Raw genomic sequence first — 24,814 nt, forward strand, 5'->3', positions numbered from 1 at the left:
TTTTTTTGTCTCTTGCAATTTCCCAAAATTTTCTCAGCCGTAAGAACGGTTGCTACAAATGCCTGGGGTGTACGACCTGTTCATTTTTATTAACAGGAGATACGATACCCCATCCACATACTGGGAAAAGATTTAAAATTAAGTGGCCACTCACATGTACGAGCAGATTCGTGATCTATGTGATAGTTTGCCCTTGTGGCCTTTATTATGTCGGAAAGACTGAGTGTCAGTTGAAGGTGAGGCTCACCCAGCACAGATCGGCCATCAGGAACGCAATAGCGTCAGGAACAAGTGAACAACCGGTGGCACGACACTTTGTGCAATATAAACACAATCTGTCAAGCCTTAGCTACAAGGCGATAGATCATATACCCCCATCACGACGGGGGGGGGGGTGATAGGGGCAAAAAATTATTACAATTAGAGTCCAGGTGGATTTTCCGCCTTGACTGTTTGTCCCCAAAGGGTCTTAACGAAACCCTTGGCCTAGCGCATTTTTTATAGTCCAGCAGAAGGTATATGAGGTCATCATGCTGTATAGATATTTATAGGTAATTTTCTAAAATATTTTTTGCTTGTTTAACACTAGAGGGCAACAAATCCTTGAGAAATTCCCCAATATTTGAGCAGAAAGGTACTATTAGTGCTATTAAAAATATTTAAAATATCTACATATACGCACTTTAATATCACAGTTGTTTAGATCAATTAATATGTTGGTTGATCCCTTTTGCACAGATTTTTGGCACTTATGAAATGGATTTTGTAATTTTTAAATATGTTTGTCAATGTATATTTATGTGTCTTTTCACTTATGTTGATTAATCTGAAGCAGAATGCACTGTTACACTGTATATTTGCATGTGATATTGATAGTGAGTTCACACTGTTGTGGTTTACAGTGTGTCTCTATGGTGACGGGAGCCGGATGGGTGGCGTCATTCCTAGCGCCGGGGGACCCGCGACCGGAAGCACCGCTTCAGGATGGCCTGGAGACGTGTTGGCATGGTGAGGTTTGTTGCCATGGCGACCGGGGCCGGACTGGTGATGTCATCTCCGACGTGCCGGGGGACCCGCGGCCAGAAGCGCTACTACGGTGTGGCGTCCACGTGTGCCTGGGGACACACCGGAGGAGGGTAAGACACTGTTTATTAATCCTTGTAAATAGCACTTTTTGTGGTTTAATTAGGTTGTCTGAGGAAGGGGATTTTGGCCCCAAAACATAACAATAAAGCAGCCCTAAGGGGCTTGTCCACCAAGTTCATCTGGAGTTTTAAAATCTCTGAGTGCCGCCCGTATTCTAAAAATATATATATATATATATATATATTTACACTGCTCAAAAAAATAAAGGGAACACTTAAACAACATAATGTAACTCCAAGTCAATCACACTTCTGTGAAATCAAACTGTCCACTTAGGAAGCAACACTGATTGACAATCAATTTTACATGCTGTTGTGCAAATGGAATAGACAACAGGTGGAAATTATAGGCAATTAGCAAGACACCCCCAATAAGGGAGTTGTTCTGCTGGTGGTGACCACAGACGACTTCTCAACACCTATGTTTTCTAGAAATATAATAGAACTTATAAAGGAGCGCTAAAACAAAGATATACAATTCAATAAAATTATAATCAATTTATTTAAATACACTCCACATAGAGCACAAAAATAAAATTCATAAAATGTGCAATTGCTTCAATCCCATGCCCTTATATCCAAATAACCGTCCATTAAGGTTTCCCTAAGTAACAATCCATAGGTCTGCTTGTGACCAATTTGTATCAACTGTATATTGTATGGACACACTGATCCCTTTAGTGTAAATTTACACAGTCTCTGTGGTACCACTTCAGATAAATGTCCAGAACGGGGGAGAGCGCTGTGTAAGGAGATGAACACAGCGGTATGCTACGACCCCTTTTATAGCTCCTTCCCAGCCGTAGTATGAATTGCTGGATACTCACGGACACCGCGACTCCTATTACACGGGGAGCGGGCCTCCTTAGCCAGGTCCCGCTTCAGCTGTATCCCCGGTCAAACGGCTTGCCGGCCCGCCACAGGTCACAAGATGAAATGCAGAAACTAAGGGCAACGGGATCAGCCAAAAGTGCCCTCCTTACGCGTTTCTCCACAGATAGGGCAAGCGGTTTCGTCAAAGGAATAACGTAGCTGCAGTGTTGGATCATTTTTTGTAGCAGGATTAGCCAATCATTATGCTAATTACCTTAATTACACTCAGATGTTTTTACTAGGCATGTGTGGCTTATTAGTGTGTCCACCCAACACATACAATTCTCACTACTAAAAGCAAGCATTTATCCATTGCATCATTTCTTGACAATTATTAACAGTTAATAATCATAGTTTTTAATCATAGTTTTTAATAGTTTTTTGGTGGTATATATCTACAACAGTTTCTAAAAGAAACATATATTTAATAAGAAATAATAAAATTTTTAGAACTGACCAGGAGACTAAAACTACTCAATATGCAATACTCTATACTACATATTAACGAATCCCTCCACAGGTCTAGTGCAGCCTCGATAGCTCAGAGGGTTTTTCCGCTGCACGCAACACCAGGGGTAGTGGGTTCAAATCTGTCCAAGAACCACCCTTTGACATATCATTTATTATATAATACAATAGTTCAATAGTTATATCAATAAAACATTTTATATAAAATATATATACATATACACTCTCGTTCCCAAAATTAACAGTAATAGGAATAATAACAAAAATATCTTCTAGGAACATCTTAAATGTGTTATCTATACACAGAGATATTTATCCATTAATCTTATATCTTATCAAATCCATTTTAGTGGCATAGCAGCCCACTAGTTATGGTTAAATTATAATTTTTAAAAAACACCATAGATACAATCAATATAAATATCTCATACCCGTCAGGGTTAAATTTAATCTGAACTTATTTTATCTGCACTTATTGAAGAAATAACTATAGGTACTTTTCTAGAGGACGAAGAAAGAGTTTAACACTCTCGATGGTATAACGTATATTGTAAAGCAGGGAAGAAAGGGAACGAAGGGGGGGAGGGGGAAAAGGGAAAAAGAAAAAAGAGGAAGAAGGAGGAAATAGGGGAAGGGAGAAGGGAAAAAGGAAGGAGGGGGGGGGGGAAATTCAGTTTTTTATGGGAAAAGTTCAGTTTTCTGGGGGAGAGAGTGGAGTTGGAGATGTCACAATAAACTAAAAATCTAACAACCCCCTATGTTGTTCAGTTCAATATTCTCATTGAGACCACCAGGAGTGAGGGTACCCAATGAAAATATCCAAACAGCCTCTCTTGTGCACAGGCGATTGAATCTGTCCCCACCTCTTGGGGTAGGTGCTACTGTATCAATCCCCTGAACAGTAAGCACTTCAACTTTCCCAGCATGATGATAAACTACATGCCTTGACAGGCTATGCTTTAAGTTCTTCTTCAATATGTTCCTTCTATGCTCAAGGAACCTCGTATTCAAGCTCCTGGTGGTCCTTCCCACATACTGTTTCCCACATCTACAGCTTATTAAGTATATAACATAGGTCTGTTGGCAATTAATAACAGTCTCTATATCAAATGTAAGACCCAAATTCATAGATTTAAAACTCATGCTTCTATTTATTATGAAATTGCAAGTAAGACAATTCTTTCTACCACATTTATAGCAACCTCTCAAAGGTGTTAACCAGTTTTTAGTTGTAGATATAGATATATCATTCTTCTGTCCCTGAAAAAAACTCGGAGAGATAAAGTTCTTGATATTTTTAGCCTTACGAAAAACTACTTTTACTGCCTCCCGCAAAGATGGTTTTAAAGTTGTATCTAATTTAAGGATTTTGAAGTTTTTATTCAATATATGTTTAATTTCATTAGAACATGTATTATATTTAGTTATAAATGGAAGTATTATATTATCATCGTTAGAATTATTGATTTGTACCCCATCCCTCTTATTCCTAGATAAGACAGAACTTCTATCTTTTTCCACTACTTTTTCAAGTGATTTCTCCAATAATGCCAAGGGGTACCCTTGATCTAAAAAGGCCTCAGTGAGTGTAGTAGCATGTTTATAAAACTCACTAAGCTCAGTACAATTCCTCTTCATCCTTAGGTATTGTCCAGCTGGTATATTATCCTTCCACTTTTGGTGGTGGTAGCTATTATAGTTCAAATAGCTGTTGCAATCAACCTCCTTCCTAAAGGTACCAGTTACTATACTACCTTCCCTGGCAGAGAGAGCAATATCCAGATAATTAATGTGAGTAGAGTGACAAGAATACGTGAACTTAAGCCCAAAAGTGTTAGAATTTATATAAGAAATAAAGGAAGAAATAGTAGAGGCCCCATCCCAAATCATAAAAAGATCATCTATGTACCGACCATATAGCACCAAGTTTGCCCTATATGGGGCCCACCCAGATGTATTCTTCTTCGAAGAGGCCCATATATAAGTTCACAAAACTAGGGGCAAACTTGGTGCCCATGGCGGTACCGTGTACTTGAAGAAAAAACTGTGAATTAAATAAAAAATAGTTATGTGCTAAAATATACTCTATTGACTTTTATACAAACTCACGTCGCTCGGGCATCAGTCCCACATCAGTAGTTAGGTAGTAGCGACATGCCTCTATACCCTCACGATGTGGGATGTTCGTATAGAGGGATTCAACATCACAGGTCAAAAAGACATAGTCTTGTTGCCACTTGATCCCTCCCACAAGATTCAAAAAGTGGGTGGTATCTCTGATGTGAGACTGAAGGCCCACGACGTGAGTGTGTAAAAAAGAGTCAACAAAGGCTGAAAGATTAGAAATGATCAATTAAAACAGTTAATGTTAATAGATTTTTTGGTGGTTTTATAAGCGCTGTGTGTTTATGTATTATTATTGACCTATGCTCTCTGACTGATGTTTTGGTCACTTTTGAAAGCTGGTGGTGCTTTCACTCTAGTGGTAGCAACAGATGGAGTCTACAACCCACACAAGTGGCTCAGGTAGTGCAGTTCATCCAGGATGGCACATCAATGCGAGCTGTGGCAAGAAGGTTTGCTGTGTCTGTCAGCGTAGTGTCCAGAGCATGGAGGCGCTACCAGGAGACAGGCCAGTACATCAGGAGACGTGGAGGAGGCCGTAGGAGGGCAACAACACAGCAGCAGGAACGCTACCTCCGCCTTTGTGCAAGGAGGAACAGGAGGAGCACTGCCAGAGCCCTACAAAATGACCTCCAGCAAGCCAAAAATGTGCATGTGTCTACTCAAACGATCAGAAACAGACTCCATGAGGGTGGTATGAGGGCCCGACGTCCACAGGTGGGGGTTGTGTTTACAGCCCAACACCATGCAGGACGTTTGACATTTGCCAGAGAACACCAAGATTGGCAAATTCGCCACTGGCGCCCTGTGCTCTTCACAGATGAAAGCAGGTTCTCACTGAGCATGTGACAGACGTGACAGAGTCTGGAGACGCCAAGGAGAATGTTCTGCTGCCTGCAACATCCTCTAGCATGACCAGTTTGGCAGTGGGTCAGTAATGGTGTGGGGTGGCATTTCTTTGGGGGCCGCACAGCCCTCCATGTGCTCGCCAGAGGTAGCCTGACTGCCATTAGGTACCGAGATGAGATCCTCAGACCCCTTGTGAGACAATATGCTGGTGCAGTTGGCCCTGGGTTCCTCCTAATGCAAGACAATGCTAGATCTCATGTGGCTGGAGTGTGTCAGCAGTTCCTGCAAGATGAAGGCATTGATGCTATGCACTGGCCCGCCCGTTCCCCAGAACTGAATCCAATTGAGCACATCTGGGACATCATGTCTCGCTCCATCCACAGACTGTCCAGGAGTTGGCGGATGCTTTAGTCCAGGTCTGGGAGGAGATCCCTCAGGAGACCATCTGCCACCTCATCAGGAGCATGCCCAGGCATTGTAAGGAGGTCATACAGGCACGTGGAGGCCACATACACTACTGAGCCTCATTTTGATTTGTTTTAAGGACATTACATCAAAGTTGGATCAGCCTGTAGTGTGTTTTTCTACTTTAATTTTGAGTGTGACTCCAAATCCAGACATCCATGGGTTAATAAACTTGATTTCCATTGATAGTTTTTGTGTGATTTTGTTGTCAGCACAATCAACTATGTAAAGAACAAAGTATTTAATAAGAATATTTCATTCATTCAGATCTAGGATGTGTTGTTTAAGTGTTCCCTTTATTTTTTTTGAGCAGTGTATATATATATTTATATATATATATATATATATATATTATTTTTTTTACTAAAAAAAATTATACATTTTTTTTTACTAAAAAATATTACTTTAAAAAATTATTATAAGAGCATAATTATTAAGAAAATATGATACAATTGACCAATGCTCATTGTGGATATATATTTTTGTATGGTCAAAAGCTTTTAAATCTTCACAGTAGAACTATCCATATGATCTAAAAAGTCATCTCTTTGTGTTGAAGTTAGAATTTGAAATATCATCATCCGTAATCAATTTCTGAGTATGATATTTGGTGCTATTCAGTTTTACCCATTAACCATTATGCCACCACTCTTTCTTTGTATTGCTACGTTTTAGTGTTATTTTTATGATTGCATATTACATGAACAAAGTATGATTTAATTTCTTGTTCAAAGACACCCCTGAGGAAGTCTTATAGATGAAACGTGTTGGGTGCCAATCTTAGGCTAAGTGGGTGGACAGGCTGCCTTAGGAGCTCCTCCTCAGCTGGGGTAGACAGCATGTTACAAGTGTTACCAACTAACCCACTAATGTCAAGATTAATGTAAGAGTCTTATCCAGTTTTTAACAAAAACTTTTTAATAAATTTCTTGGAAGAATTTGAACTAATGAGTGGTATCAATGTTGGGTGATTTGGTGCGAGGGTCTGTTTCAGAGGTACCAGCTCAATCTCCATCTAAATATCGTTCTGAAAGAAAAGTGCAAAAAGAATTTATAAGAACTTTCAAGTGAATTTGAGCGCTTCTCTGACAATTTTGCATATATATATATATATATATATATATATATATCAAGCGTATTATTTAAGAGGTGATAATGGTGTATTGGCTGTGTGAGGATTTCTTACTATACTTAATACAGAGAAATGATACAAACATCCCTACCCATGGATGAAAGATCTACAAAAATGTTTGTCTTAAAAACATAATAAAATCTGCCTAACTACAACCTACATTTTGACATTACATAGTGAAAATAGGATTTTAATACCTCCCCGTAAATCCTTTTCTCTTAGTCCGTAGAGGATGCTGGGGATGCTTCAAGAACCATGGGGTATGGACGGGATCCGAAGGAGACATGAGCACACTATAAGACTTTGAATGGATGTGAACTAGCTCCTCCCTCTATGCCCCTCCTCCAGACTCCAGTTATAGGAACTGTGCCCAGGGAGACTGACATTTTGAGGAAAAGGATTTATTTAATTTTAAACTAAGGTGAGATACATACCAGCTCACACCACTAACTAGCCATACAACATGGCATTCAACAACAACGCATGCAACGGCATGACCAACAACAGTCACAGATTGACTGAACTCAATGCAACATGAGTGTAACTATAACCAAACTGCGAATACAGCCCACACTGGGATGGGGGCCCAGCATCCTCTACGGACTAAGAGAAAAGGATTTACTGGTAGGTATTAAAATCCTATTTTCTCATACATCCTAGAGGATGCTGGGGATGCTTCAAGAACCATGGGGTTTCTACCAAAGCTCTAGAACGGGCGGGAGAGTGCAGATGACTCTGCAGCACCGATTGACCAAACAAGAGGTCCTCCTCAGCCAGGGTATCAAACTTGTAAAACTTCGCAAAGGTGTTTGAACCTGACCAAGTAGCAGCTCGGCAAAGTTGTAACACTGAGACTCCCCAAGCAGCCGTCCAGGATGAGCCCACCTTTCTTATAGAATGGGCTTTCACCGATTTCGGTAATGGCAATCCTGCAGTAGAATGAGCCTGCTGAATTGTATTACAAATTCAGCGCGCAATAGTCTGCTTAGAAGCAGGAGCCCCAATCTTGTTGGGAGCCCACAGGACAAACAGAGCCTCTGTTTTCCTAATCTGTGCCGTTCTGGTGACATAGATCTTCAAATCTCTGACCACATTGAGAGACTTTGACTCCGCCAAGGCGTCAGTAGCCACTGGCACCACATTTGGCTGGTAAACATGAAATGATGAAACCACTTTTGGCAGAAATTGCTGACGAGTTCTCAACTCCGCTCTATCAGCATGGAAATTCAAATAGGGGCTTTTGTGAGACAAAGCCGCCAACTCAGACACTTGCCTTGCAGACACCAAGGCCAACAACATGACCACTTTCCAAGTAAGGAATTTTAATTCAACCTTGCGCAAAGGTTCAAACCAATGTGATTGCAAGAATTGTGACACCACATTAAGGTCCCATGGTGCCACTGGGGGCACAAAGGGAGGTTGGATGTGCAGCACGCCTTTTACGAAGGTCTGAACTTCTGGAAGGGAGGCCAATTCTCTTTGAAAAAAGATCGACAAGGCCGAAATCTGTACTTTAATAGAGCCTAACTTTAGGCCCGCATCCACACCTGCTTGTAGGAAATGGAGCAAACGCCCCAGGTGAAATTCTTCCATAGGAGCCTTCTTAGATTCACACCAAGACACATATTTTCTCCAAATACGGTGGTAATGCTTTGCCGTTACTTCTTTTCTAGCCTGAAGAAGTGTAGGAATGACTTCACTGGGAATACCCTTTCGGGCTAGGATTTGGCGTTCAACTGCCACGCCGTCAAACGCAGCCACGGTAAGTCCTGATACAAGCACGGCCCCTGTTGTAACAGGTCCTCCCAAAGAGGAAGAGGCCAGGGATCTTCTACGAGCAACTCCTGAAGATCTGGATACCATGCCCTTTTTGGCCAATCCGGAACAATGAGGATCGCCTGAACCCTTGTTCTTCTTATAATTTTTATCACCTTTGGAATGAGTGGAAGTGGAGGGAACACATAGACTGACTTAAACACCCACGGTGTCACTAGGGCATCCACCGCTATCGCTTGAGGGTCCCTTGACCTGGAAAATATCTCAGACGTTTCTTGTTGAGGTGGGACGCCATCATGTCCACTTGAGGAACTCCACAATGACTCGTCACTTCTGCAAAGACCTCTTGATGAAGACCCCACTCTCCTGGATGGAGATCGTGTCTGCTGAGGAAGTCTGCTTCCCAGTTGTCCACTCCTGGAATGAAGGCCGCCGACAGAGCGCTGGCATGTTTTTCCGCCCAGCGAAGATTTTTCGTGGCCTCGGCCATTGCCGCTCTGCTCTTTGTTCCACCTTGGCAGTTTATGTACGCCACTGCTGTCATGTTGTCTGACTGAATCAAGACCGGCAGACCTCGAAGATGTTCTGCTTGCAGTATGCAGTTGTGGATGGCTCTTAATTCCAGAATGTTTATGTGTAGACAAGCTTCCTGGCTCGACCACTTTCCCTGAAAGATTCTTTCCTGTGTGACTGCTCCCCAGCCTCGGAGGCTTGCGTTCGTGGTCACCAGGATCCAATCCTGAATCCCGAACCAGCATCCCTCCAGAAGGTGAGAACTGTGCAGCCACCACAGAAGGGAAATCCTGGTCCTGGGAGATAGAATTATTTTCCAGTGCATGTCCAGGTGAGACCCGGACCACTGGTCCAACAGGTTCCACTGAAACACCCTGGCATGGAACCTGCCATACGGAATGGCCTAGTCGGCTACCACCATCTTCCCCAGCAACCGAGTGAAGTGAAGAACTGACACCTTTGCCGGTTTTAGAATCTGTTTTACCATGTTCTGTATTTCCAGAGCTTTTTCACTGGAAGAAAAACTCTACAATTCTGTATCCAGAATCATGCCCAGGTACGACAGCCGTGTCGTTGGATCCAACTGTGATTTTGGCAAATTTAGGAGCCAACCGTGTTGTTGCAGAATCGTCAGTGAAAGAGCAACATTCTTCAACAATTGTTCCTTGGACCTCGCCTTTATGAGGAGATCGTCCAAGTACGGGATAATTGTGATTCCCTGCTTGCGAAGGAGAACCATCATTTCCGCCATTACTTTGGTGAAAATCCACGGAGCCGTGGACAGACCAAACGGCAATGTCTGAAATTGGTAATGACAGTCCTGCACAGCAAATCTCAGGTAAGGCTGATGTGGAGGATATATGGGGACATGTAAGTAGGCATCTTTTATGTCGACTGACACCATAAAATCTCCCTCCTCCATACTGGAGATCACAGCACGTAGAGATTCCATCTTGAACTTGAATTTTTTGAGAAAGAAATTGAGGGATTTTAGGTTTAGAATCAGTCTGACTGAGCCATCCGGCTTCGGGACCACAAACAGGCTCGAATAAAATCCTTCCCCCTGTTGAGACGGGGTACAGTGACAATCACTTGATTTTGACACAACTTTAGTATCGCAGCGCTTACTATCTCCCTTTCTGAAAGAGAAGCTGGCAAGGCCGATTTGAAAAATCGGTGAGGGGGCACGTCTTGAAACCTCTAACTTGTACCCTTGGGTTATTATTTTCCAATATCCAAGGATCCAGGTCCGAGTGCACACAGACCTGACTGAAGAGTTTGAGACGTGCCCCCACCGGTGCGGACTCCCACAAAGGAGCCCCAGCGTCATGCGGTGGACTTGGTAGAAGCCGGAGAGGACTTCTGCTCTTGGGAACTTGCCACAGCCTGTGACCTTTTCCACCTTCCTCTTCCTCTCACAGCAAGGAAGGAGGACCCTCATCCTTTTTTGAATTTATTGGGCTGAAAGGACTGCATCTGATAGTGGGGCGTTTTCTTCTGTTGTGCCGGAACATAAGGTAAAAATGACGACTTACCCGTGGTAGCTGTAGACACCAGGTCAGTGAGGCCGTTGCCAAACAAGACCCTAAAGTTAAACGGTAGAGACTCCATCGCCTTCGTAGAGTCAGCGTCAGCATTCCATTGATAAATCCACAACGCTCTTCTCGCTGAGACTGCCATGGCATTGGCCCTTGATACCAGAAGGCCAATATCCCTTACAGCTTCTTTTAAATATGCTGCAGTGTCCCTGATGTGACCCAGAGTCAAAAGCACACTATCCCTGTCTAGGGTATCTACCTCAGATGATAAGTTATCTGCCTACCTTTCAACAGCGCTACTCACCCATGCCGCAGCAACGGCCGGCTTGAGTAGCGCCCCCGTAGTGACATAAATGGATTTTAGTGTATTTTCCTGCTTACGATCTGCGGGATCTTTTAGGGCTGCCGTGTCCGGTGACGGAAGCGCTACTTTTTTTGGAAAGACACGATAAAGCTTTGTCTACCGTGGGGATTGACTCCCACCTTTCCCTATCCCCAGCAGGGAACGGATATGCCACTGGAATTCTCTTGGGAAAATGAATCCTTTTGTCAGGATTTTCCCAAGCTTTTTCAAAAAGTGCGTTTAGCTCGTGAGAGGGAGGAAACGTTACCTCAGGTTTCTTTCCTTTATAAATACAGACACTAGTATCAGGAGCAGCAGGGTCCTCAGCGATATGTAATACTTCCTTTATCGCCATAATCATGTACTGAATACTCTTAACCAGTTTCGGATGTAATCTGTCATCACTATAGTCGACACTGGAATCAGAGTCCGTGTCGCTATCTGTATCTGCTATCTGGGTTAATGCACGTTTCTGTGACCCCGAAGGGGTCTGGGCCTGTGACAAAGCATCTTCCATGGATTTCCTCCATGTCTGGTTTTTAGACTCAGATTTATCAAATCTCTTATCCAACTTAGTCACATTTGCATTTAAAACACTCAACATATTCACCCAATCCTCCGTCGGCGGTGCTGACACTGCCACTCTCACAGAATTGTCTGTCCCCACTCCAGCCTCCTCCTGGGAAGAGCATTCAGCCTCAGACATGTCGACACACACACGTACCGACAGCCACAACCACACTGGGGCCATAGGAGACAGACCCACACTAAAGCCTGCCAGAGAGACACAGAGAGAGTTCTGCCAGCTCACACCCAGCGCCTAAACCGGTACTGAAGCCAGTTACAAGACTGCCCAGACCTGCTAGCGCTTTCACATATAATAATAAATCACCAAATCGCTAGTGCCCCCCCCCCCGTTTTGCACCCTGTTACTTGCACAGCAGTGTGGAGGTCAGGGCCAGCATCTCTGCAGCCTTCTGTGAAGAGAAAAATGGCGCTGGTCAGAGCTGTGCGGGCTAAGCCCCGCCCACTACATGGCACGCTTCAGTCCCGCTCAAAAATCTTTATACTGGCGGGGGTCCCTTAACTAGTGCCTGGGCACTGTTATGTCCTATGCCAGTGGTGTTTGAGGTCCCGCATGCTGCCCAGGGTGCCCCCCCGGCGCCCTTCACCCTGCAGTGCCGTGATCTGTGTGGGAGCATGGAACGCAGCGCGGCCGCTGCGCGGTACCTCAAATGCGTTTTCTGCCATCACTGAAGTCTTCTGATCTTCTTCATACTCACCCGGCTTCTGTCTTCTGGCTCTGTGAGGGGGGTGACGGCGCGGCTCCGGGAACAAGCAGCTAGGCGTACCAAGTGATCGAACCCTCTGGAGCTAATGGTGTCCAGTAGCCTAAGAAGCAGAGCCCTTGAACTTAGAAGAAGTAGGTCTGCTTCTCTCCCCTCAGTCTCACGATGCAGGGAGCCTGTTGCCAGCAGGTCTCCCTGAAAATAACAAACCTAAAAAAGTATTTTTCTGAGAAACTCTGGAGAGCTCCTCAGTGTGCATCCAGTCTCACTGGGCACAGAATCTAACTGGAGTCTGGAGGAGGGGCATAGAGGGAGGAGCTAGTTCACATCCATTCAAAGTCTTATAGTGTGCTCATGTCTCCTTCGGATCCCGTCCATACCCCATGGTTCTTGAAGCATCCCCAGCATCCTCTAGGACGTATGAGAAAAGTGTTTGAATCACATGTACTGTAAAAGAATATCAACCGAGAGCGATACTCGAGGTTCTACATAGTGTGAGATAAGTGTTAATGGAAACTACAAAGGAACTTTTTACAAGTGTTACAAATAGAATAAAACAGTATCAATCCTACAAACACAATAGCAGCACAAATACTGAAAAATCTTAGAAGGATAATATGCTACTGCAACTAGGACCCGACTATTTTTATAATTTACAGTATATTTATTTTCCATACACTTTACTATATACCTATAATTTTTTTTGTATACATTTCACTTTACAATAAATTTGGGATATACTGTATGATAAATAAAATCCATAAAATTGATATTGGTTAAAAAGTGTCTTCCATATGCTTATTAGAGATGAGCGCCTGAAATTTTTCGGGTTTTGTGTTTTGGTTTTGGGTTCGGTTCCGCGGCCGTGTTTTGGGTTCGAACGCGTTTTGGCAAAACCTCACCGAATTATTTTTGTCGGATTCGGGTGTGTTTTGGATTCGGGTGTTTTTTTCCAAAAACACTAAAAAACAGCTTAAATCATAGAATTTGGGGGTCATTTTGATCCCAAAGTATTATTAACCTCAAAAACCATAATTTACACTCATTTTCAGTCTATTCTGAATACCTCACACCTCACAATATTATTTTTAGTCCTAAAATTTGCACCGAGGTCGCTGTGTGAGTAAGATAAGCGACCCTAGTGGCCGACACAAACACCGGGCCCATCTAGGAGTGGCACTGCAGTGTCACGCAGGATGTCCCTTCCAAAAAACCCTCCCCAAACAGCACATGACGCAAAGAAAAAAAGAGGCGCAATGAGGTAGCTGTGTGAGTAAGATTAGCGACCCTAGTGGCCGACACAAACACCGGGCCCATCTAGGAGTGGCACTGCAGTGTCACGCAGGATGGCCCTTCCAAAAAACCTGAACCACTAGCCATGAACATAGGCCAGGGCCTCAGCCGTTCCTTGCCACTCCGTGTGGTAAATGGCATATTGGCAAGTTTACGCTTCTCCTCCGACAATTTTATTTTAGGTTTTGGAGTCCTTTTTTTTCTGATATTTGGTGTTTTGGATTTGACATGCTCTGTACTATGACATTGGGCATCGGCCTTGGCAGACGACGTTGCTGGCATTTCATCGTCTCGGCCATGACTAGTGGCAGCAGCTTCAGCACGAGGTGGAAGTGGATCTTGATCTTTCCCTAATTTTGGAACCTCAACTTTTTTGTTCTCCATATTTTATAGGCAGAACTAAAAGGCACCTCAGGTAAACAATGGAGATGGATGGATTGGATACTAGTATACAATTATGGACGGACTGCCACGGTTAGGTGGTATAAAAAAACCACGGTTAGGTGGTATATATTGTAATACAATTATGGATGGACGGACTGCCTGCCGAGTGCCGACACAGAGGTAGCCACAGCCGTGAACTACCGCACTGTACACTGGTTGATAAAGAGATAGTAGTATACTCGTAACAACTAGTATGACTGACTATGACGGTATAAAGAATGAAAAAAAAACCACGGTTAGGTGGTATATATTATAATACAATTATGGATGGACGGACTGCCTGCCGACTGCCGACACAGAGGTAGCCACAGCTGTGAACTACCACACTGTACACTGGTTGATAAAGAGATAGTAGTATACTCGTAACAACTAGTATGACACTATGACGGTATAAAGGTTGAAAAAAAAACCACGGTTAGGTGGTATATATTATAATACAATTATGGATGGACGGACTGCCTGCCGACTGCCGACACAGAGGTAGCCACAGCCGTGAACTACCGCACTGTACACTGGTTGATAAAGAGATAGTAGTATACTCGTAACAACTAGTATGACACTATGACGGTATAAAGAATGAAAAAAAAACCACGGTTAGGTGGTATATATTATAATAATACAATTATGGATGGACGGACTGCCTGCCGACTGCCGACACAGAGGTAGCCACAGCCGTGAACTACCGCACTGTACACTGGTTGATAAAGAGATAGTAGTATACTCGTAACAACTAGTATGACACTATGACGACGGTATAAAGAATGAAAAAAAAATACCACGGTTAGGTGGTATATATTATAATAATAATACAATTATGGATGGACGGACTGCCTGCCGACTGCCGACACAGAGGTAGCCACAGCCGTGAACTACCGCACTGTACACTGGTTGATAAAGAGATAGTAGTATACTCGTAACAACTAGTATGACACTATGACGGTATAAAGAATGAAAAAAAAACCACGGTTAGGTGGTATATATTATAATAATAATACAATTATGGATGGACGGACTGCCTGCCGACTGCCGACACAGAGGTAGCCACAGCCGTGAACTACCGCACTGTACACTGGTTGATAAAGAGATAGTAGTATACTCGTAACAACTAGTATGACACTATGACGACGGTATAAAGAAAGAAAAAAAAATACCACGGTTAGGTGGTATATATTGTAATACAATTATGGATGGACGGACTGCCTGCCGAGTTCCGACTGCCGACACAGAGGTAGCCACAGCCGTGAACTACCGCACTGTACTGTGTCTGCTGCTAATATAGACTGGTTGATAAAGAGATAGTATACAATACATACAACAATATACTACTATACTGGTGGTCAGGCACTGGTCACCACTAGTCACACTGGCAGTGGCACTCCTGCAGCAAAAGTGTGCACTGTTTAATTTTAAATTAATATAATATTATGTACTCCTGGGGGCTCCTGCTATAACAACCTGCAGTGCTCCCCAGTCTCCCCCACAATTATTATAAGCTTTGCCTTTTATACATTGATGTGCAGCACACTGGGCTGAGCTGAGTGCACACAGACTGAGTCACACTGTGTGACTGGCTGCTGCTGTGTATCGTTTTTTTTCAGGCAGAGAACGGATATAGCAGAGAACGGATATATTATATTAAAATAAATAAAAGTTAACTAACAACAACTGCACTGGTCACTGTGGTAAACTCTGTCTGACTCTGCACAATCTCTCTCTCTCTTCTAATCTAATTTCTAATGGAGAGGACGCCAGCCACGTCCTCTCCCTATCAATCTCAATGCACGTGTGAAAATGGCGGCGACGCGCGGCTCCTTATATAGAATCCGAGTCTCGCGAGAATCCGACAGCGTCATGATGACGTTCGGGCGCGCTCGGGTTAACCGAGCAAGGCGGGAGGATCCGAGTCTGCTCGGACCCGTAAAAAAAACATGAAGTTCGTGCGGGTTCGGTTTCAGAGAAACCGAACCCGCTCATCTCTAGTGACTGCTGTGTATCGTTTTTTTCAGGCAGAGAACGGATATAGCAGAGAACGGATATATTAAATAAAAGTTAACTTAACAACAACTGCACTGGTCACTGTGGTAAACTCTGTCTGCACAATCTCTCTCTCTCTCTCTCTCTTCTAATCTATTCTAATGGAGAGGACGCCAGCCACGTCCTCTCCCTATCAATCTCAATGCACGTGTGAAAATGGCGGCGACGCGCGGCTCCTTATATAGAATCCGAGTCTCGCGAGAATCCGACAGCGTCATGATGACGTTCGGGCGCGCTCGGGTTAACCGAGCAAGGCGGGAAGATCCGAGTCGCTCGGACCCGTGAAAAAAAACATGAAGTTCTGGCGGGTTCGGATTCAGAGAAACCGAACCCGCTCATCTCTAATGCTTATCATAATTAAAAAACAGTAAACAGACAACACATTTGCTTTTTTTTTTACACCATACAAAATACGTCTGAAGTCTTAATTTTAATTAATACACTATAGATAATTAATAAAGTGCTAAAGATAAATAATCTCTAAGTGTACTTCTCGGAAAATTGCGTGACAAAAATGTCACTTACAGTAAGTCATCCAAAGGCTCTAACGTGCAAAGTGTTGGATTGGGGCATTAAGGGACCACTTGGAGAATACAGTGGTAGGGGCCCATGTTTAGGGGTGTGGCCAGTCACCAGAGAGGGTGTGGCCAGTTGCCACAGAAGTTTATCTAACCATTAGAGAGTGCATGGTCTGGGCCCCTTGATAAATACATATAGTAAATACTGCTAGTACTTGCATGCTAATGGACCAGATTAATAACATCAATGTCCTCTAGAAAATAAATCATAGTCATGTTCAGTATAAGATAACTTATAATATTTAATTTGAGTGCACAGTCTGGAAAGTTTTGTGTAACAGATATATGTGTGTATACAGTATGGGATGTAGTCAAAAGGTCAACAATGACAACGTTATCATTCATAGGGGGGAATTCAAATGTTTGAAAAGTTGGTTGGGTGTCTGTTTTTCCTGTCTATTAGATAGGAAAAAACAAACAGCCAACTGACTTTTCAAACAATTAAATATCTCCCATAATGTCAACACTGCAATGTTGATAGTTTTGTCAACATTGTTAAAATGTTGATAGGCAATGCGTCAACAGTACATAGAAGAGACCAAAGTTGGTAGATAAATGATAATTGCTCATTGGCTATTGTTAACTTGCCTGCTTCTTTTTAAAATAGGTGGAATGTTTTAATGGATTACTGCTACACCACCCCTTCTGGGAACCCAAATGATGACATCAGATATGATCTCTTCCTCAGGTATATGTTTGTAATGATAACAGTTGTGTTGAACATTCTAATTTCTCTACATAAAATTTTAAAAAAGATGTTTGTATGTTATAATTCCTGTGTGTATTAATTCCCGCAAATAATAATTCTAACCCTTAGTTAGTGATATAAATCTTAACTTCTAGTTTTAGCAATGTGACAAATATTATTTTAAAAACAAATTCTGGATTACGTACTGTACTTCAAACTTTTTGTCTCCGTTAGATACTGGAGAAACTAGGAAAGAATTGCTGTAATCCTAAAATACTCTAGTAATCCTAAAGACAGAGGTGTCACTGATCTCTTTTGTACCTGGTGCGGCAGGGGGCATGGCTACGCGGGGTGACCCACGGGAGGGGCGTGGCTCCACAGGAGGGGGTGTAGCTAAGCACCCCAACCCGCATTTTCGTCACTCCGGGGGTCCGGGAGCTGTGACCTGCCCCCAGAGACTGGCGTGTCTGCAGTGCCAGCTCCTACATGGCGACAGGAGCTGGGTTGCTGCTCGTAATGTTACAATGCAGCACCTGGCTCCTTTCACTGAGCAGGAGCTGGCACTTTGGTGTCACCCCGAAGCGGATGACACCCGAGTGCAGGCCGCACCCCCCGCACCCACCCTGGGATGCCACTGCCTAAGGAACAGCCAATTAACATGGGTTGTTGCTTGTTGTAAATTTTAAAAAGCAAATCTGAAGTATCACTTTCCTTATTTATTTATATAATACACAAAAGAAAAGAAACTAGCTACTTTATTAGATCTTCATTTGTTTCCTTTATACTTTTGACCCAAAAGCTGTTCACATACACTGCAAGATGGTTATTTGATACAACTGCCAAAATACTTGTTTACAGAGCTATTTACCAATAAACTCATGGGTATAGTTACAAAAAGGCGATTTTGGATCTATTTAAAATTGACCAGAATAGAACCAACATCCCCAAAGGTTTCTATTCCAAATAGCTCATTTATTAATAGCTGATTTTGAGTTCCATTTTAAAATCATTGGGTTATATGATTTCTATTTGTTCTAGATGTATTCTATTCCCCAAAATCAATAAAAATTATTAAAAAAAATCAATAAAAAATCGACTCAGAACTACAAAATTATACAAAAGCATCCTTATTGGCCATTTGTACTGTCACATGTACTGTATTACCCACAAACACCTCCATTCCCGTGATAATCTGCATATACCCAATTTTCTATGCCTTTAAATACTATGATTTATGCAGCCAGAGTTCCCCACATTCTTCTCTACCATGTTTTTTCCAACATATTGAGGTTTCAGACAATTCCGCATGATTTAAAATCACATAGAACTGTTTCTGATGGTTCTATTGAAAATGATTATTTGTGGTCGATTTTGAATCAATTTTGAATCAATTTTCAAATCAACAATTAGTAAATATGCATTAGGAATTGAGCTCTATGTTAAAGTATTGAACGTTCGATTCATTGGCGTTTCTATAGTGGGTGCACACATTGCACCCATATTTTAATACTTAACTCTCTGGAGTCCAGCGTCAGTGAAAATGACAGCCAAAATGGCCACTGCACATGCGCAGTAGTGATTTTGGTCTTCAGAACATGGCGGGCACCATGATTCCAGAGACCTGCGCATGCGCAGTAGACTCTGGTTCGATGCCGGAGACGACTGCACCATGCAGAGGAGAGGGCCTATCTGGAGTCTGCACAGGGGCCCCCTCCTCTGTTAAAACGCCCCTGGTTCTATTGTAGTTCTGTTTATGTATAAAGTTCTATTTCAGTCAATTTTGACTTTAGTAAATACCTGTTACACAAATTGACTGAAAACTGACTGACACCAAAATCGAATTTTAGTAAATATACACCTGAGAGTCTAAACTGCATTAATAGTTAAAGCACAAGCATATGGTTGCACAGGGCATGCCTGCACAGTAGGGTTTAAAAGGACCCAATTTGTGTTAATGTGAGGACAGTGTGGGGATATTAATTTATCGGTTTTGTCATTACGCCTAATCAAATCTGAATGTATTCAATTTTGATCTTGAAGAGCAACTGTTAAAGAGTTGACATGGAACAATTGTATATAAATGTAATCAAAGTTACCATTTATGGACAATTTAAGGACCACTCTTTGAAAATCCTTTACTGCAATTAGTTTATAAGCATAACTAGAGAGAATATTCGTGGAAATACATATTGATACATATTGTCTTAGTTATTTTACTTTCCTTAGAATATTATATGTTTATTTACATGTTATGTTTTGACAAATGAGTGCTACATATAAAAATGTATGAATGTGTCTTTAATCTTCAATTTAAAGCTGTGACAAAGACCCGCAGACAACTATTTTTGAAAATGGCAAAAGTCAGATGGGGAGATTTTCTTTTGAAGTGTTCCGATTCGTGAAGCATAAGAACCAGAAGATGTCCACTGTGTTCTTACACTGTGTAACAAAGTTGTGCAGATCAGATGACTGCCCTTACCTAACACCTGTAAGTTTTAGAAGATTGTCCTAATAACATAACATATTTATATATTTATTTATTTATTTAATGTGAAAATAGATGTTCAACGTTATAAGTTATTTGCAATCCAGTACAAATGAGAACATGTAGTGCATTTATTAGGGGACTAGTGCACAAATAGATGTATGCCCTATTCTGCTTTTTTGGAATTGTATCTATATCTCTGTAAATTATATAATGTTTGGCTATATCTCAACTACGCAGGAAAATAGTGCAAACATTACATAATTTACAATAATAATGGATTAGAGCAGTGGTTCTCAAAATGTGTGCCTACTGCCTAGGCACCCTGGGGTGCCATGGAGTGCTTGCACGGGTGCCCTGGGTTGGTGAACCAGGACCAATTTAAACTATTCACAGTCAGTAAAAAAGACAAAACCAGAGCTTGTGGCTTCCAATCATAAAATAGGTGGCCAAATAGAAGTTAATCCTCTCCCTCACCACATTACTGACCCTAAGGATGATATAGAAACACCATTTACTTAATTTAATATATTTTTCTGAATTTCTCAATAAGAAACTTTTGCCCTAGGGGTGCCGTGAAAAAAATTCTTATACTCCATGGCACCGTGAGTCAAAAAAGTTTGTGACTTATTGGATTAGAGGCAAAACAATTTACATATTTGCTAATTATTATTCATCTAATACATTATGAATCTAAATGATATCATTTTTGCACCATCTGCCTGCGTAGTTGATATATTGGAATCAACGAATGGTGATTAGCATACAGTAAGTATTATAAAAGAAATGTATTTAAAAAATACAAAAAATGGGCTATGATGTAAAGTGGCATATCAAAAGACTAAGATACAGTAGTAACTCATAGGAGAAGAGGAGGCTGGGATGGAGCAAGGGAGGCAGGTGGTCAGTGCTAATAAAAAAAACTTACTCACAATCAAGGAGCCAGGTGGCAAATAGAGATTGCAACAGCAGTTACTGTAGTTCTGCCCACAAAGCATCCTGCACTCTGTGCGGCTGTACAATCCTAGTTATGACCCTGCAAACAAACACCAAAAGGGTAAATTCAATAAAATGTTTAGAATGATCAAATAATATATATGCATGGATATTTTAAACTTGAATTTGTTGCTTACCTGAATATCTTATCCACTGTAGACATTGTCTTTTCACAGCTTCGGTCCTTGCTGTACAATGCCTATTTGTGAGCTTAGAGGGATTCTTAATCCTGTGGTTCCACGAATGCACTCAAGAAACAAGGCCCTGGCCACTCATTTAATAATGTATTAATTCTGTAATGCAATTCTTAAAGCAAGCTTATTTAGTATGTTCTTACTTAAAATGCTTTAGCACACTGATGACTCCACCACATAACTTTTAGGATATACATTTCCTTAATAACTTTCGGTTGTATGCATGAATCAGTTACTCATATCACCAAACACATTTTGTTGTATAACCGACTTGTTCAGGGGTGTGTTAACATGAGGTGCCTGCACAATGGGGGTCATTCCCAGTTGTTCGCTCGTTATTTTTTTTTTGCAACGTTGCGATTAGTCGCTAATGCGCATGCGCAATGTCCGCAGTGCGACTGCGCCAAGTAAATTTGCTATGCAGTTAGGTATTTTACTCATGGCATTACAAGGTTTTTTCTTCGTTCTGGTGATCGTAATGTGATTGACAGGAAGTGGGTGTTTCTGGGCGGAAACTGGCCGTTTTATGGGTGTGTGTGAAAAAACGCTACCGTTTCAGGGAAAAACGCGGGAGTGGCTGGAGAAACGGAGGAGTGTCTGGGCGAACGCTGGGTGTGTTTGTGACGTCAAACCAGGAACGAAACTGACTGAACTGATCGCAGATGCCGAGTAAGTCTGGAGCTACTCAGAAACTGCTAAGAAGTGTCTATTCGCAATTCTGCTAATCTTTCGTTCGCAATTTTGATAAGCTAAGATTCACTCCCAGTAGGCGGCGGCTTAGCGTGTGCAAAGCTGCTAAAAGCAGCTTGCGAGCGAACAACTCGGAATGACCCCCAATGTTCAAACAGATAACTCCTTTCACATGTAAAACTGCTTCTTCCTCAACAGGAATCTGACTACTTACTGATCCTGTTTTTTTTTTATATGTGCTGTTAGCCACCTGAGCATCTTATAATGTTCAAACAAATGACTCCTTTCTCATGCAAAACTGCTTCCTCCACCACCTATTCATATATAGATTTGGGACCGCCACCTTTTTAACACAAGGAGAGGCAGAATGTGAAAGGGAAGGGGAATGCAAAGAAGATGGTGTACAGTAAATGTGCATTCAAGTAATTGTGAGCTGAGGCAGGAGCATAATGAGAAGCAGGTACTGTGCACCTGTCAGCATTTGTATCACCTGTCAGTGCAAATGTACACTGATGTTGATAATGATCATCATCAGTACTGGCTACCTTTTTTTCTGTCAGTATATTATACTAGTATGTTTAACCCATCATGTGGTGTGTGTAAACAACTATTGTGCAGGTTTTTTTTTTTATCTCTTGCCCCCTACTTTTCCATCTCTCTCCCCCAACTCCTCTCTTCTCCCCCTATTCTTTATCTGTTCCTAGCACACCCCCACCTTTTTTCTCTCTATTCCTCCTGTCTCCCACATTCTTTCCCCTACTACTACTGACTACCTGAGTCTTTACCCTATTTCCAACATTTCCCATATTCTAGCTCCTATTCTACCCATATCTTCCTATGCTTAATCCTATTCCTCCTATCTCCCATTTTCCTCCCCTGTTCCTCTCATTTCCTCCTATTCTTCCCTATCTACCCATATTTTTTCTATCTCCCACTTTTCTCCCGATTCAACTCTTTTTATTACAGTTTGTTCACTTTTCTTATCTTAATAATGTTTTTTCTCTGTTTCTTTCTATTGCTCTGGATTTAGCAATGGATCCAGCAGAGTCCAAGGGAGCCCCCTTGCCTAAGTCAGGCACCCAGATCAAAACAAATTAGACTGGGAACATCAGCAGGAATTTCCTAGCAGAGTAGACTGCCATGAATTCACCTTTTATCTCCTTGAGAATATGGGAAGTGTAGTATGTACTGTAGTGGCTTACCCAGGACTTAAAGATTGTACATGTTGGTTCTTACTCCTAGTTGTGGTTATAATGCATCAAACGGGTTGGGTATGCATGACCGGTGGTCAGGAGACAACTGGTCAGCATACCTCCGTCGGGATCATGGCAGCGGAATGCTGGTAGGGGGGGGTGGAGGCTGCGGCGAGCGCAACAAGCCCTTTGCGGGCTCACTGTAGGCACAGTGGTGACCTGCTGTTGCCACAGGTTCTATTCCCACTGTATGGGTGTCTTGGGCACCCATGAGTGGGAATAGTCCTTCTTGGTCGGCATGCCGACCGTTGTGATTCTCAGGGGGCAGGATGTAGAGAGAGGTGTTGTGACCGGCGGTCTCCTGACCGCCGGTCACGTAAGTACATCTCTATAAAACATCTTATTTATCTGCAATATATCCTGTTATAGTTAACTACTGTTCTACATATTAAACATTCTTAGCCTCAATAACATCATTCTGCACACGTTAAATGTGTAAACAGTACATTTTTTAACAAAGTCTACAAACAGGATGTTTTATTCTAAAAAACAAGAATAAACAGGAAGCATGCACAGCTAATGAATGTGGGGCATTAACGCCTACTGGTTACAGAAGGCATATTAGCAAATATTCACAAGTGTGTTATCTATATAAAGGTGTATGCAACTAATTTCTGTTTTATGTGAGGAAAAAACTTTTTAGGCATGAAAATTTCTTTGTAGAAGCCAAGTCCCATTTTACTTCCATTTTACTTCCAACTCTGTATTAGCAACATTATGTTTAAACAGTGGCCTAATCAGATTATCTTTATTAATTTAATATTTAATAGCAGTTACATATTGATGAACACATAACATAGCACATTACAGAAAATATTTAGTCACTCACATCAGTCCTTGCCCCAGTGAAATTACAGCCTATATTCCCTACCATAACATACATAACACAGTTATTTTTTCAGAAGCCAAGTAACTCACGAGTGTGTTTGTGGGAAACGACCTGAATACCTGGAGGAAACCCATGCAAATGCTGGGAAAACATACAAACTCCACACATGTAGCCTATGGTTGGAATTGAACCCATAACCCAAATGAGTTGATTCAACATTGCTAACCACTGTTCCACCATATTATAATTTAGTTAACGTCTAATATCCTTATAGTGTATTGTATAGGGCATTATATCTAATATTGCCCATATTAAATATACACATTTTACACTTGCAAAATCAAAGTTGGAATGACCCAGCAAAACAAAACAACTATTAGACTTTTTAGTAGTGAAGGTAGAAACTGCCCTATAAACTACAGTATGTGTCTGGAAAGATAATGTAAACAATTTATTTTATATATCACTACAGATGTGCCACAACAGAGAAAGAAGAGATGTACATACACGGACTACATTTGCCCCTCAAAGTCTTTCTGGAAATGCTGTTGTATCTGCTGGACCCATTATTACAAGAAGTGGTAATAATCTGTTTTTTTTTCTCTTTGTCACTCTGATGCTCCCTCTGTATAAACATACTGTACTTCACTTGTGTTCAGCTGTGCTTCATTAATTCCTGCAATTTGTGTCTTAAGAAGCAGGAAGTTGCATAAATGCAGATTCCTGTAGGCTGCATCCTTGAAGACAAATATTGATTTGTTACTATCATGAGCAGTTGCAGATCAGCAAGAATAGTATGGTGAGGGTGAAGAGAA

At 41.8% G+C, this 24,814-nt stretch overlaps 1 protein-coding gene across 1 annotated transcript in view; it reads left to right on the forward strand.

Moving 5' to 3' along the window:
- ZPLD1 (zona pellucida like domain containing 1) overlaps positions 1 to 24,814 on the forward strand; it is a 296,759-nt gene that overhangs the window by 219,887 nt on the left and 52,058 nt on the right. The window contains exons 7-9 of the mRNA XM_063957147.1: positions 17,472 to 17,552; positions 19,869 to 20,040; positions 24,472 to 24,580. Of these exons, the coding sequence (XP_063813217.1) occupies positions 17,472 to 17,552; positions 19,869 to 20,040; positions 24,472 to 24,580 (362 nt within the window). The remainder of the gene's footprint in view (positions 1 to 17,471; positions 17,553 to 19,868; positions 20,041 to 24,471; positions 24,581 to 24,814) is intronic.

This window comes from Pseudophryne corroboree, chromosome 2 (assembly GCF_028390025.1).
Source record: "Pseudophryne corroboree isolate aPseCor3 chromosome 2, aPseCor3.hap2, whole genome shotgun sequence".
Classification (NCBI taxonomy): domain Eukaryota; kingdom Metazoa; phylum Chordata; class Amphibia; order Anura; family Myobatrachidae; genus Pseudophryne; species Pseudophryne corroboree.